Consider the following 16,368-nt stretch of genomic DNA (forward strand, 5'->3'; position numbering starts at 1 on the left):
CTATATTGGTAAAAATTTGTATTCATCCCTGTTTTTGCCCATAAGCAAGCTTGAAATTTGAAATTACTCAAAATTAGTATTCAAACTGACATCAATTTCTTAAGTATGTCTGTATAGGTTACTCTAAAGACCAAACAATTTACAAGGATAAAGAATTAGTAAATTTACAAATAGTGTTTTAATTCATATTCTATCCCCCCCAAACAATTTAAACCCTTTTCTCTAAATATCAACCTAATAGAAACCCCAAAATGTCGAGAAATATAATTCCCTGCCTCCAGATCTAAACCTCTTAGAGAACCACATTTTTTTCAAGAATATCACAAACTCATCAAAGGAAAAAAATTTTTTTGCCAACATGAGTATGTTACAGAGTCAGAGGTAGCAGTTAGAAAGCCAATCAATTGCTTCCTACATATGCTGTAAATTATCATAGCAGGTCCCACCAGCATTTGCTGCTATTCTGGCAATACCCAATTTCTTGAGCTAGCACTGATGATGAGTTATCAAGAAACTTGGAGTCAGAATATTTTATGTTCTGTAGCTAGTATTATATTTTATATTCTATAGGTAGAATTAAAATTCTATCCATAGTTTAGTAAATACAAGGCTTAAAATGGCCCTTGCAGTAACTTCTAACCACCACAAGATGGAGATATGACTCCATGATTTTTTCCTGACTTTCCAAGACACAGGAAAAAAGGTATTTCTGGGTTGAAAATAACAGAGGTGTACAAATTGGGTTATTTCTCCCCTGATTAATTATTTTTGAAAATATAATATTTTTCTGTATTTTTCACTAAACATCTGCACTTATTCAAAAAGCAATCTCTATAATGCTCTGGTCCTCAGGACCTCTGTGAATATAGCAGTCAGTTAAGTGCTCTACATTAAAGCTATTAAAAAACATGTTATTTCTGATAGGCTGTATAGAATGGCTTCTGTCATCGCACACACTAGTCAAATGGACATAGATATTTTTAAAAAGAGAATCGACCTCCACATTTCCAGACTGTGTGATTCTGAGCAAATCACTTAATTTTTTTAAGTTCAGTGTCACATGCATTAAAGGAAATAATATTAAATTTTATCTCATTGGATTATGTAGTCCTGCCAATTTAGCAGAGTATTGTATTGTATTTTCATTTTCATATAAAGTACCCTTGGTTTTTTTTTTTTTAATAAGATTTCCATGTTTTCCTGAATATTCTTGAAATTAAAATTCAGCAAGAGTTCTAAAGAAAAGCCTACTTCCAAGCATGCTCTAGACCTGGCATAAGCCATGCTTTAGGTCTTCTCTACATTTTAAAAAAATAAGCATTTAAACAAATGAGAAACAAATAAATGTGCTTTGTAAAGTATAAAACATATAAATTCAAGGAATTTTTCCAGAGGAAAGGCAGTCACTTGGCCAGTCCAAAGAAAAAGTAGGTTGATCAGTACAATAAGGTTTCTTTCATGTCATAGGGTAATTTTATGGGTTCTCTGTTGGATTTTATACATTGTGTATGTGAATGTGAATATATGTGTGTGTGCATATCTACATGTGTATATGTATATTCCAGAGGAAATGGAATGGATATGTTTTCAGATAGTTATGAAACATATTTTTGTATTTAATAGGCTCTTTTAGGTTACAGGAAGTAGACACACTCAGGTTGCACCTGGACTAACTATTGAGATTCTTTTTCTTCCATTTGGTATGTATCTGAAACTCTGCCCAGCTTTATTAAGGTAGAGATTAGGATTCCTTACTTCCTAGAAACAGTTCCACTGAACAAAATATTTTATTTGGAACTTGCCACAGTCTTCAAGCATTTTTTGGAAGCTGCCCCCAAAAAAAGTACAAATTTTTTCCCTTCTATTATTCTTTTTGTTTAACTAGCTTTTACTTACCACTGGCATTTGTTCATAAACACAGAAGACAATCTATCTACAACAAAACAAATATGAAAATATTAACAATATTTTATCACTTTTAATTCAACTTACAAAACATATATATATATGTTTTGTATATATATACATTATATATATATAGTTGTATATATATGTAACATATATATATATAGTTGCTTCTGTACCTGGAGAATTTCCATGGATTTTTTCCATTTTATCTTCCAGAGAAACAATTTGCTTTTCTAATTGATCATTCAGTTCAAGTTGTGTCTCATAACGAACTTTCCATTCACCACCTGATGGGAAAATGGGGTTAAATCAAGATCATCTTGTCACCTCTCATTTATCTACATTAATCAGCTCATTTAAATCTCCTTTAAAACAACATTAATCAGCCCAATCCTACTGTACTTTACTTTGTTAGCAATGTAGATGAACAAGAGTGAACTCATTTTTAAGTTTGCATTTCTCTGTTAGATAGGATCTTTGAGATTGCAGACAGTAAATTCACAGCGGATTACCACACAGTCAGACCTCACTAGGACTATTGTGATTCCTGGTTTTCTCATGCCCTAGTTCCTTTGTCTGTTAGTTCCTCACATACCCTTACAAGGAATTCCATTAAAGGGACTATCAGGAACGTGTTTCTTTCTTTGGAACTTGAAATATCCATACATAACAGCTTAAATAGTTCTAGCTTCCATCCAAAGTCATGTCCACTTTTTTTTTCCTTTGCAAACAAATTCTTAAGTCCTTTTAACAACTACCACTTACATGTTTGCTATGTAAAAAGTACACAATCACATATATAATCACATATATTAACTAACTAATCCTCATTTGAAAAAACTTTGTTACCTGTTCTACGGATGAGGAAACTGATGAAGTTCTAGAACCTAGGTGAGGTTCGGTGGGCTGAGGTCCGGAGCCGATGACCAAGAAAGAATTCTTGAGACATCTTTGGTGCAAAATGGTGGTTTATTAAAGCACGGGGACAGGACCCGTGGGCAGGAAGAGCTGCTGCCCCGGGTTGTGAGGGTGGGCATGTTATATACCTTGTGGTTGGGGGGAGGTGGTGAAGGGATGGGAGGTTTCAACAGAGTTTTCACATGTTAAGGAGGGCCTACAAGGTGCTGGGGGGGAGGCCTTACCCTTATGGCCTGATCAATGTCGTTAGGTCAGGCATTAACATCAAGATAATTGGGAGATTCTTGGTGGGGTGTTATGATCCTGCTGTCATTTACATTCCCTTCTACCTCAGCCTCCTCCAATTTATGGTGGGAGGGGGACATTAGGGCTTCAGGAACCGAGAGTTATTTGCCTCTGGAAATTGGTGCTATTGCTAAGGTAACCTCCCTGTTTAGGTCTCTAGGACATCTGTAGAGCAAGGGAGATTCCTGTTCTGCAGGATTGCGATCTCTGCAAGTTAACTATTTATCGTTTTATGGCACTCAGGGGTGCCTGAGGAATGCCACACATATTATGGAGGGGAGCGGGTGAAGAGGGGGTGCAAGGCGCCAGCTTCTGCTCTGTCCTCAGCCAGCCTCCTGCTCCCTCAATACTCTTAATTGCTATGCTAATACATGCAGCTGCCTATTCAGGCATCTTCTCTTATCCTTAAGCAGGTTTCTTTCACCAAGCCCCTTGGATTATTAAGGCCAAAACAGTTTTCTAATTGCTAGAGGAGGGGAGAATACAGTCTAGAATTAAAACATCTTTGGTCAGCTTCAAGGCGCAAAGCCAATTTTTTTTTTTAATCTTGAAAATCATGGTTTATAGAGAGAAAAAAGGTGGCTTGCTTCTAAACTTTAAATGCTCGGGGCACCTGGATGGCTCAGTGGGTTAAAGCCTCTGCCTTCGGCTCAGGTCATGATCCCAGGGTCCTGGGATCGAGCCCGCGCAACAGGCTCTCTGCTCTCAGCAGGGAGCCTGCCTCCTCCTCTCTCCCTACCTGCCTCTCTGCCTGCGTGTGATCTCTGTCTGTCAAACTTAAAAAAAAAAAAGAAATGCTCTTTCCTTATATGAGACAATTTCTGCTCCATTATAGTTGACAGAGGAATCTAGGTAAAAAGAGTATTAGCACATACCACTGGCCTCAACCTCCTCAGCCCGGCCACACGTCTCCCTTAAACCCCTCACCTCTAGCAAATATAGTATTCCAAAAACAGAAGCAGGAACACCCTTCCAAACTGAAGTTGAAAGTCATTAAATCCAAACGCTTTAGGAACAAGAAGGAAAGAGAAGCCTGAAAGAGAACACTGAGTCCAAACAGATGCAATTATCTATATAACTGGCTAGCGAGTCTCTTGTAATTGGACCCCTTTCTCCCACCATGGGAATGGGGGCTTCAGAGCAAAATCAGAAGCTACCAAAAAATTTCAGAATGTAATTTATTTTTAGCACATCCGACAATAGTCTAGAAATGTTTGCCTCCACTTTAAAATATTATTGATCTATGGGGCGCCTGGGTGGCTCAGTGGGTTAAGCCTTTGGCGCAGGTCATGATCCCAGGGTCCTGGCTGGGATCGAGCCATACACTGGGCTCTCTGCTCAGCGGGGAGCCTGCTTCCTCCTCTCTCTCTCTCTGCCTACTTGTGATCTCTATTGCCAAATAAATAAATAAAATCTTAAAATTTAAAAAATAAAATATTATTGATCTAGAGATCCTCAAATATAAGCCTAGTAGTTAACCATCATGTATTAATATTAATAAGTGCCAGGTCCTGGTGGTAATGATGTCAATATTCACCTTCCCCAATATGATGAACTGACCTCAAATGTACGTACACACTCAAACGTGTAACTCCTTCAGTATATACAGACTGCTCCTGATTATAGGGCATAAGGACAAAGAGAAAGCATATGGACTGCTGAATTACAAGAGATAAATTTAAAATAGTAGTGCTTATAAAAAGGGAAAAAATAGACTTATGCTGCTGTGGGGTCACAGGGTGACTTTCATTGGCCCTTGTGGTGCTTTCGCCTTTGTGGGCCTCTTCCTCTATAAAAAAAAATATTGAAAATTCTACTTTACTACTATGTTGGTATAAAGACAAATATACTCCAGACTGAATCATATTCATTTTTTCTTCTGATGTGAAAATAAAATATCTCTTTGGCCTCTAAAAGTATCACATAAATCACATCAACTTCCTACTTACCAAGTATTTCCTTTTTCTAAAAAAAAAGACCACACTGATTATTTCTTTCCCTACCACATCTTGTTCTATGATAATCCAAGTACCCAAAATATTAAGATATATCATTTTTGTATAATTCTTTATTGGTCTTTAAAATGCAATAATGTTTAAATTATATTTTTAATATGGAATAAGAGTGGCAGTTAAAAATAGCAAGTTTTTTTTTTTTTTTTTAATACACTTGGTACTAAGGGCACGTAAGAGACATCTGGAACAGCCAAATAAGAGATGTGATGCTACCTTTGAGACAGCCACAATACACTTGACGCCAAAAAAGATGATACCTGACCTTCAGCATAATAGCAGCCAACCTATAAAGGCCAACAATATACGTACAAACAAGCCATTATTTAAAATACAGACTATGAGGATAAAAATTTAACAGAAACATTAGTGTCCCTTGGTGGAAAAAATATCCTGAGCAATACTTCCATGAACCATTGCTCCTTCAGTCATTCTAAAAAACAAACAAACAAAAAAAGCACCAATTTTTAAAAAAGATTCATTTTGAGAGAGAGAGAGAGAGAGCGCGCGAGCGCGCACATGCCTGGGAGTGGGGTAAGGGGAGGGGCAGAGGGAGAAAGTCTCCAGCAGACTCCCGACTGAGCATGGAGCCTCATCCCAGCTGGATCTCTCAACCTTGAGGTAATGACCTGAGCCAACATCAAGAGTATGAAGCTTAACTGACTGAGCCACCCAGGTACCCAAAACAAGCACCAATTTTTAAAGAAAAATCAAATTGCTTTGCATTATCAAAGAAGGATCTTGGCTAGGATCAGTGCAATGAAAAGCAAAATCAAACCAAAATTTGAAACACTGTAGAAATTTGATTCATGGCCAGTTTTATGAATTGACCTTGGAAGAGGAAGTTCATAAAGTAAGAGAAAATTAAATTATGGGGTGCGTGGGTGGCTCAGTCAGTTAAAGATCTGCCTTCAGTTCAGGTCATGATTCCAGGGTCCTGGGATCAATCCCCTCATTGTTGGGTTCCCTGCTCAACACAGGAGTCTACTTCTCCCTTTCCTCAACCCCTCCCCCTGCTTCTGTGCTTGCTCTCTAATAATTAAATAAAACTCTTAAAAAATTTTAAACTAAACTAAGTAAATAAATAAATAAACTAAAAAAACCAAAAGCATTTAAAAATAAAAAAAATTAAACTAGGTAGAGTTCTACCTTTTAGATACGGATTTTTATTTATTTATTTATTTATTTAGTCTAAGAGAGATAGCAGTGTTAACAAAAACAAAGCCCCACCAAGCAACAATGTCAAATAATACATTTTTAAGTATTAAAAACAACACAGTGGAATTGGTCGAAACTTGACTCTGCATAGACTTTAATAATTCAGTCATGTTTAGTTGTGCTGATCGCTGTATTTATAAGGATAACAGTGATGAAGTTATGTTAATTTGCAAAGACTTTGTAAAATAAGAAAATGTTAACAAGGAAAGGAAAAGGCCTAATATGTGGCATTGTACTGGGTATTAAGAATACAAAAATAAGACAGACACAGTCCTGCAGTCAATCAGCGTAGGACAGATGGTGGTGGGGGAAGACATACGGCCAGAACATTTGAGAAAACTTGGTTAAGTGGATGCTATGGAAAACACAAAAGGACATCCAGTCTGGAAGGTGGCAGAAGACACTGAGAGACAGGGAGGTCAAGACTGAAGAGGCTCAGGAAATGCTCTTGGGGGAAATGACATTTGTTCCAAGCCAGAAGAGGTGAGAAAGGATTTTGAAGCAGCAAGAGCAACACGAACAAATGAAAAAAACTCCTGTGGCAAAGGTGTCCCCAACAAAATTTTCAGATTTCATGAGGAAAAATACCCCCAAAGTAGGACTAGTTGAGTCATGTCTCTACCACTTATTAGCTTATTTTGTGATCTTGAGGAAGTTACCTTTTCTGTGCCTCAATATCTCATCTCTAAAATAAGGATAATTGAAGTTCCTATATTATAGGATATTGGGAACAGTCATTAAAATATGTAAAATACTTAGAATAGAGCAGGGCACACAGCAAATTCTATAAAAGTTAGTTGATATTGTCATTATTTTCAACTTTTCCTTCTTCTTCTTCCTCTTTTTCTTCCCCTTCCTCCTCCTCCTCTTCCTGTTCTTCTTTTGCTTCTCTTCCTCCTCCTTCTCCTCCTTCTTCTTCATCACATCATCGTCATCAACACCAGCAGAAATTTACTGCAAAATTGTTCTCCAAAAGGGTAGCACTATATTGTTAGCAGTAATGTATGAAGTTACAATTTCACTTAAAACAAACAAACTTTACTTCTTCAATAGCAACAAATTGCTTCAAGTTTCTTTGAAGAAAGAACAAACTGGATAACTTCTATATGCATAAACTGTCTCTGTTCTACTCATATTTATCTACTGGGAACTTTGTATTTTGTAATCAAATTGCAGAGGATATAGATGTAGTAAAAATATGGACCTTTTGTCCACCATGTTGACTACTAATATATTTACCATATATATTAGGGAATATATATTCCCTAATATAGGGAATATTCTCACACTTTTCACACCACTTTTTTTTTTTAATTTAAGGGAAGGTATTTGTCAAAATGAAACATATTTTCCTCAATGATCTATTGTCTTAAACTAAGAAAGGTCAACTTTAGCCATAAAAGGATAGATACTCATCAATATTTTCTTGTAATTAAAAAAATATTTAATCCTGTAATGCATCTGGAAGGTTTTAGAATTAAGGAAGCAGTGATGATCTAAAGGGATTTTTCTCTAAATGTTATACCAATTTTCCAAACAGAACTTATTGAATAATTCATCCCTTTTCCTTTAGCTCCTTTAAAGGTCTATGTGATGACACAAATTCCAATAAAACATTATTGATAATTGGCTCTTTGGCTCTACTTCTCCGCTCAGAAGCCTCTTCTCAAACTTGGGCAGGCAGGCCAAAGTTCTTATTTCGTGATGGTGGGAGAAAGGACCACATAGCAATTAGAAAGTTGTTGTGGACTGAATGTTTGTGTCCCCCTAAAATTCCTGTGTTGAAGACCTAACCCCCATGTGACTTTATTTGGAGATGGAACCTATGAGGAAGTGCTAAATGTTAAATGAGGTCAAAATGGCTGGTACCCTTATAAGAAGAGAAAGAGATACCAGAATCTGCTGTCTCTGCCATGTAAGAAAACAATGAGAAGGTGGCCATCTGCAAGACAGGAAGTGGGCCCTCACTGGGATCCAAATTGGCTTGATCTTAGACTTCCTAGCTTCTAGAACTATGAGGAAATAAATTTCTGTTGTTTAAGTCAATCAGTTTATGGTATATTATTATGGCAACCAGAGCAGACTAAAATAAGGATCATTTGGTACTTTCCTATTTCAATGTATGGTTCAGGTTTTGTTTGTGATAATCTATTTCCCACAAGTCTCATAAATGAAAATAGTTTTCTCCTTTTTTTCATAGGTAATTGGAAGATGATTGAAAAGATAGGAGTTTTTAAAAATTAACAATAGCTTGAATTTCACAGCATTACGATATGGTTTTAACAAACCAGAATCTCTTTCTCTTCTATCTGCTACTGGCTGAGTTGTGATCACTTCCCTCCTCCTCTCAAACTCATATGCTAAAGTCCTAACCCCAAAGACTCAGAATGTGATCCTAATTAGGGATATGGCCTTTAAAAGAGGTAATTAAGGAAAAAAATACTACTAATAAAAAATAAAAGAGGTAATTAAGGTAAAATGAATCATATAGATAGCCATAATCCAGTATAACTGGTTTTAGGAGAAGAGATTAGAACAGACATACAGAAGGAAGACCATGAGAAGACACAGGATGATGGCCATCTACAGATCAAGGAGAGAGGACATAAAAGAAACCAACCTTGCCAACATCTTGATCTTGGACTCAGCAAGGCATGTGCTTTGGCTACAAACTTTCCCAATTTCATTTTATTCCTGGGTTTCTTTCTAGTGTAAAATCTCTTATATTAAAAAAGGTGAGAATTCTGGTTAAACTGTTATTACTGCCTTATAGTTAACAGTCTTCTGCTGTCCTTCGTATAAGTTCTGAGTATTTTTTATCAAGGATATTATCAGATATTTTATAGTTTGGGCTGAAATTGGGAGCATAATCATTTAAAAACCCTATTTATTAACTGATTTTTGCTGGTGGTTTTTTTTTTCCCCCTTAAATAAGCATTTCTTCCATTACTGCATTCAACCACTTCCTAATTCTTTACTAATACAGTTTTTCAACTGATCTCTGGAAAATTCTGGATATCAAATTATAAAAGCTAAAAATTATAATAATTTTATCTCTTCCTATCTAAAATCTATAACTCTTATGTCTGTTCATATTTTATTACTTGACTGAAACTTTCAAAAATATTAAATTTTAATGGTGGCAGTTGACATCTCTGTGGGTTTTTTTTGGGGGGGGGGTTGTTTTTTGTTTTTTGTTTTTTTTATCCCCAGGAATAGGAATGCCTCTAATGTTTCATCATTAAGTATTAGACCAGTTTAAGATAAATAGAAGTGTTCTTCTGTTTAAAAAAAAAAAAAAAAGGAACATAAATTGAATTTTATCAAAACATTTTTTAGCATTTACTGAGAGGAATTAGAAAACTATTTGATTTGTGAATATATTAGTTAATAGCCAAAGTGGCTTGTGGACAGAAACCTGCCTATAAATATTCGAAAGAGATCAAATGACAGGCCTTAGATTTAGATGTAAATTTTTGTGTTGTCAGTATACAGCTGGGATTTAGTAGCATATGATCAGAGGAGATCACCTAAGTAGTGGGTGCATGAGTTCAAGAAAGAACAAAACTATCATGCCTGTGCTGAGCAAATCCAGCCCATTTTTAACCCTAGATGAACAAATATTCCAGAGCCTCCATAAATCAAGTTTCTCTTCTCTAGATGAAAAAATACTGAGAAACAAACAAGCATAAGCCGTGGAACAAGAAAAGGCTAAGAGTGTGGGCTTTCATGCCGGAATGTCTAGATTCAAATGCAGATCACTCACTTCTGTAGCCTTGAGAGAGATACCTTAAGTCTCAGCCTTTTCATCTATAAAATGGGATAATAATAAGTTTCAATTTTTAAAATACACTTAGAGCTCTACATAAATGCTGATTTTTCTCACTTTTTTGAAAAAACCACCTGAACATCCTTTCCTGTTGTCTTTTCACTGAGCTTTAAGATGAACTTCAGATTTAATCAAAACATAAACCACTTTTGTGCTCACCTCAGCAGCATATATACTAAAATATAAACCACTTTTTCTGCATATAGTTTCCTATGAACCATAAAGGGCTTCGAGAGGCCACTATAGAAATGTGAAGCCCTTGAAGTTTATTTACCATTTAGCCTAAAAATTAATAGTTATAAGCCAGATAGACTAAAGAAGTATAAGCAGGTCAGAGTGGAAATAGTAACCACTCTTGAAGAGTTCTGCTGCACATAGAGCAGTAAAAGGTGACAGTAGAAGAGGAAATGTGGGGCCAAAGAAGCTTTGTCATTTGTTTTTTCAACAAAATAAATTCAGCCCATCTGTATGCTTTTGGAAAAGATCCAATGGAGCAGGGAAACAGCACAAAGAGAGAGAACAAACACTTGGAGTAATGTGCTTAGTAGGCAGAGTAGTTAGGATCTGTCACACAAGTGGAGGAGTTCTTAGATAAGAACATGCAGAAGAACGGGAGGGAAGGAAGAGGATGTGCAAAGATACAGGCAGGTGGGTAGCTTTCTTGGTAGAAACATGTGGAAATCTTCTGATTGTTTCTCTTTTCTCTTTGAAAGTAAGCTCATTAGCTGATAAGGAGATGGGGAGGGGGTGATGGAGATCTGGAGACAGTGGTAAGTATGAAAGAATCATCTATACAAGTGTACCCAGAGTGGCCCCTTGTGCACTATTTCTTTTATAATATTAAAAGTAATAAATTGGGCACCTGGGTGGCTCAGTTGGTTAAGCGTCTGCCTTCAGCTCAGATCATGATCCCAGGGTCCTGAGATTAAGCCCCACATCCAGCTCCCTGTTCAGCAGGAAGTCTGCTTCTTCCTCTCCCTCTGCTGCTCTCCCTGCTTGTGATCTCTCTCTCAAATCAAGTCTTAAAAAAAGTAAAAATTTTATTTTATTATTATTATTTTTTAAAGATTTTATTTATTTGACAGAGAGACACTGAGAGAGAACATGAGAGGGGGAAGGTCAGAGGGAGAAGCAGACTCCTTGCTGAGCAGGGAGCCTGATGCGGAACTCGATCCCGGAATTCTGGGATCATGACCTGAGCCAAAAGCAGTCCTTAACCAACTGAGCCACCCAGGTGCCCTAAAAAGTTTATTTTAGAACATGTTTAGTATAGCCCTATTGGCTTCAGGATCAATACAAACTAATTAGCATCATATCAAAGACTATTCTTCATTTGTCTTCTTCATAAACCTTAATCTCATCTCCTGTCATATTTTCAGGACAGTCTCTATTCCATCTTTATCAATTACATAACAGTTCTCCTCAAATGGCATTATGTTTAATGCCCCTGTGACAGACTGTATTTTCCAAAGACGACTGAAATAATATATCCCATCTCCTATATTCTTCTGTACTGTCAACTTGATAAGTAGAGTTTCCTTCTACAGCCCCTTGAATCTGTGACTGTTTTGACCAATAGAATACAGTGGAATCGATATTGTACTGGTTCTGGGAGTAGCCCTTAACTGGACTGGCAGTTTCTATCACTTGTGCCTTTTGAAATGCTTGCTGTTGGGATACATTTTCTTGGAACCCAGGCACCATTTGTGAGAAGCAAAAGCTACAAGAGCCAGGAGTAGGTATCTCTGATAGGCAGTATCCTGCCAGACTCCCAGCCAACAGCCAGTAACAAATGCTGGCTATGTGAGTAAGTCATTTGGGAATGTTCATCCCAATTCAACCTTCAGATAACTGTGATCCAGACATCTGACTGTAATCACATGAGACCCCAGTTACTAACTTCTCAGGTGAACCCAGTCAATCCACAAAATTGTGAGATAATTTGCTAAATCAAGCTCCAAAGTTATTAGGTGGTTTGCTCTGCAGCAATAGATAACTAGAACTGTTCAATGCTGATGTGGTAGAGAGCAGTTGTCATAGCAATAGTGGTACTGGTGGATAGATGATTTAGGAAGAAATGATATGCTATATAATCTTAGCAAGTGACTTAAATTCCTAAAATCCATATTTCTATCAATGGGGATAATAATGACTTCACCTGACATAGTTCCTGGCTTTATTTAAAGAAGGGGTATATATTTCTGGCCACTTCAGCTTAGAGTTTAGCTTTGGCCCATGGAGGAAATAACTTACTTGTCCATCATTTTACCTTTTCTTTTTATACGCACGTACCAGTTCCTCCCCATAAGATTTACTGATAATACCATTTGTTGGGCTTACATTTTACTAATGGGCATGGTTATTGAATTGCATGCGTATCTGTGAGTGTGACCTGCATTGCTGTGCATGTGACCTGTTTTGTCTGTAACTGGATAGATGAGAAAATTCCAGCTAGTCTTGCCAATGCAACTATTTGGTAAGTGCACTCACAGTCTCCCCGCAAAAGCCAGTTATATATATCCCAGATATAGATGTGGAGACATAGGAAGCTACTTCAGCCTTAGGACAAAGTAGTGTTCTCCAATCAAGCTTTAAAAGAGCATTGGGTACTTAAGAAAAACAGCATTTTATTTATCATATGATTACTAACTGTGTTTGTTCATGGCTTCCCCAACAGAAAAGTATAAATGGATTTAAGAACCAAAATCCAGGGGTACTCCGGTGCCTCAGTTGATTAAGCCTCTGCCTTTATAGCTCAGGTCATGATGCCAGGGTCCTGGGATTGAGCCCCACATCAGACTTCCTGCTCAGTGGGGAGCCTGCTTCTCCCTCTCCTCCCCACTTGTGCTCTCTTTGCTATCTCTTTCTCTCTCTCTCTCTCAAATAAATAAAATCTTAAAATAAAACAAAACTCTACCACCTTAACCTAAGAAACTCCTTTAGCATTCAGTTCAAACCCTGCCTCCTCTGGAAAGGCTGCCTTTATGTCTTCATCCAAGTTGTGTTAGGTTTCCTTAACTAAGTTTCCATTTCTCCTTACATCTCTTCTAATATTCACATTTTGTTTGATACTTTCTCCCTATAGTCAATGAACCTCTTCAAAATAGGGAAAGGTCTTCCATTCAAAGTGTTGACACATGGCAGGGTCTCGATATTTGTAGAATGAATTAATATCTTACATACATTATAAATTTTAAGTTTATATGGATATGTGGGTATGCGGGTGTGTGTGTGTGTGTGCCCAACACTCACTACACACCCTACCCCTATCATTCTTCTAAAGCAAATAGCCAAAACCTAGCTAAAGATTTTCAAGTTATAGCCAAATCCAGAAGTTAAGATACAAGGGGTATTACTTGCATTAAATAGAAAACTTGTGGCATTTTATTATTTACCAAAAACAATAATGTATTGGTGTCATGTAATAAAGGTTTTACTAACTGTTGAATAAACATTTTGAATTTAAGTAGATGAATAATTATGCCTTAACAGGTTTGATACTGAAATATTAGTTTTAAAAGTCTCTATAATAAATTATTATTAACGCTGCCAAAAAGCAGTACTGAAACCTTGGTACTATTATTTCCTATGTATTTAATGCACTGTAAGTATCTTGGCAAAATAAACAATAATTATATAAGAGCCACATATAAAAATATTTACTTATATACCTTCATCATCAGTATGGAGTTTGGCTTCCAGTTCCGCTATCTTGTGTCTTATTTCAAGCATTGATAGTTGCACTATATCCCTATTATTAAAAATATCTTGTTATGATCTAATTATAATGTATAAATAATAACATATAGTAACACACCACTACTTTAGGAACAATTTATTATGAAACATCACTATTGAAGGCATGGTTGAGAATCCGAAATCAGGCAAATGGAGACTTCTGATTACCAAGGTCCATACAGACCCGAATATGCACTAAAGCTCAGAAGCCCCCTGGTGACCTTTAGAAACCCTTTACTCTTAACTTAAATATGATCCCAAGAAGTTGTTATCTGGTTTCTCAAGGCCTAAAAAATTAACTGGGATGAGAGAATGGAATAGCTAGGGCAACAGGTAACTGAAAACCTGAAACAAAGAGTAAAAGAGGAACTAATAAAAAAATAAATAAAATATAAAAATATATATAAATATAAATAAAAATTAAAAATTAAAAAAACCCAGTAATTTAAAAAAACCCACATACACACAAATAGCATTCCAGAAATTATCTATTTAGGACATCAGTAAAATAGCACATTAATTATCAAAATATGGCAAAATCATTTATGCACTATGTACTTTTGATTGCCTATTATGTCAAGGCATTGTGATAAATGCTGAAAATACTACAGTGAGTACATGAACTGAACAATGACACTAACAGTGGCTAACATCCATCGAGTGCTTATTATAAACTGATGTTAAGTGCTTTACACACTTTTCATTCAATCCTGGCAACAACCACATGGGGCATAATGATTTGCACACCAATCTTAGAGTTGAGTAAACTGAAGCTTAGTGGTTCATTAACTAGCCCAAGATCATGTAGTTACTCAGTAGTAAGAGCTGCAATTTAAATTTATGCAGGATTCCTCTAAAGTGCTTGCTTTTATACTCTACTGACTCAGGGAACATTCCCAGAATGTAAGCATTCTCAGAATGCTTACCGCTTAATATTAGGCCAAGAAATAACCAAGCAATTAAACAAGTGTTGTTAGAGCTACAACAGAGGAAAGCACAGGAAGCTTTAGGGGCACAGAGGTGACTATAAATCTCATGGGGCCTGCTGGTGAGACTGTGGGTATCAAAAAAAACCCACTTAAAATGTCTCAAAGATTTAATAAAAACTATGATATGGAGTATTTTTAAAAAGTACACAGGAGGAGCATTATTTTTACAAAATGTCACCGTTTCATAATTTCTCCTCAAGGGATATTAAGACAAGCATAACTAAACAAAACCTTTGTTTTGAAAAAAGGTCAGAAAAGCTGAATTTAGCGGAACATGAAAATCAAAGACATATTTCAGCATTACAGTATATGCACACCATACACTCCATCTGACTTGATGCTAAAGACAGAAGATCCTACCTCATAATCTGCCTATTTTTATTTTATTTTATTGCCAAGCAGTCAAAGAGGCAAATGAATCTTTCCTACAAAACAGTTTCTACAAGTCGCCGGACTGCCGGGGTATTAATCACATTGCTGGCGTCACATCGACCTCAGTGGCTCCAGCTTTCAACAGCAGGGCACACATATGGGCATCTCCTCAGGAGGCGTGTACCTGAACCAGACACCCGCGTGGTAGCCCGCGCGCCGCCCTCCAACTCACTTCAAATGGATTTCTTCCAGTAACTCCATTATAAGGCGGTAGGTGCTCACACCGTCGAAGTTATCGCCTCTCCCTTCCTCCATACTGTGGGATCAGAAACGCCCCTATGCCCTTCGCCTTTTACAGCTAAGACCACAAGACCTGAAGGGACATCCAGAAGCTGGGAGGGCGGGTATTGTCAGGAGCTGCGGTCATGGTGTACTCACAGTCGCCGGCTCCCGGGCGCCTCGCAGTGACGTCACAGGGCATCGCCCCGGGGGCGGAGGATGGCTTGCAGACCTAGTGCAGGAATGGGACAGTTTCCGCCGCCACCGAGTGTAGCTAAAACGGAAAAAGGTCTCATTGTCCTGGAAAGACGGTGTCAGAAAAGCGCCTCTCAAGGCCCAAAAGCTGGGGCCCCATTCCTTTTTCCAGGTGGAAGGAGGATGTTTACCTGCTGCATGGCTGACTGTAAGGGAGTAGGGACTGTTGGCCTTGGTGCTTTTTTTTTTTTTTTTTTTTTTAAAAAACACTGACCCATTTTCCTTGTTAGGGAAATGCGGAATCCAAGAATGGCAGTGCCTTTCTTCAAGTTTATTGCATACTACAGGCTCTGGTTCGGAGTGCCTGAGGAGCAGACTTTGAGAAGGCAGGGCCTGAACTCTGAGTTGCCAGTACAGATTATTCTTTGTTTTGCCAAATCTGCGGACTGTCCGTGTACAACTGCTTGAAGTTTCATGCTTATATTTGTAATCACAAATTTTGCATTCTGCTCCTGACATGTCTGTGCTTTAGTATTATCCCTGGCTCCCATCCATCTTTGAGTAGAAAGATGGGCTGCCTTTACCTCTGACTTCTCTGTTACATTTTCCATATCCTGAATCAATT

General features: G+C 37.3%; 1 protein-coding gene across 1 annotated transcript in view; it reads right to left on the bottom strand.

Annotated features, from left to right (window-relative positions):
* Positions 1-15,980, bottom strand: part of CCDC169 (coiled-coil domain containing 169) — a 49,469-nt gene extending 33,489 nt beyond the window's left edge. Inside the window, 5 exon segments of the mRNA XM_004828383.3 lie at positions 1,897-1,919; positions 1,922-1,933; positions 2,085-2,195; positions 13,842-13,921; positions 15,502-15,980. Coding sequence (XP_004828440.2) covers positions 1,897-1,919; positions 1,922-1,933; positions 2,085-2,195; positions 13,842-13,921; positions 15,502-15,584 — 309 coding nt within the window. The 5' untranslated portion in view covers positions 15,585-15,980.
* Between the last annotated feature and the right edge of the window lie 388 nt (positions 15,981-16,368).

This window comes from Mustela putorius, unplaced genomic scaffold, assembly GCF_011764305.1.
Source record: "Mustela putorius furo isolate JIRA1106 unplaced genomic scaffold, ASM1176430v1.1 tig00003942_pilon_pilon_pilon, whole genome shotgun sequence".
NCBI classification, from domain to species: domain Eukaryota; kingdom Metazoa; phylum Chordata; class Mammalia; order Carnivora; family Mustelidae; genus Mustela; species Mustela putorius.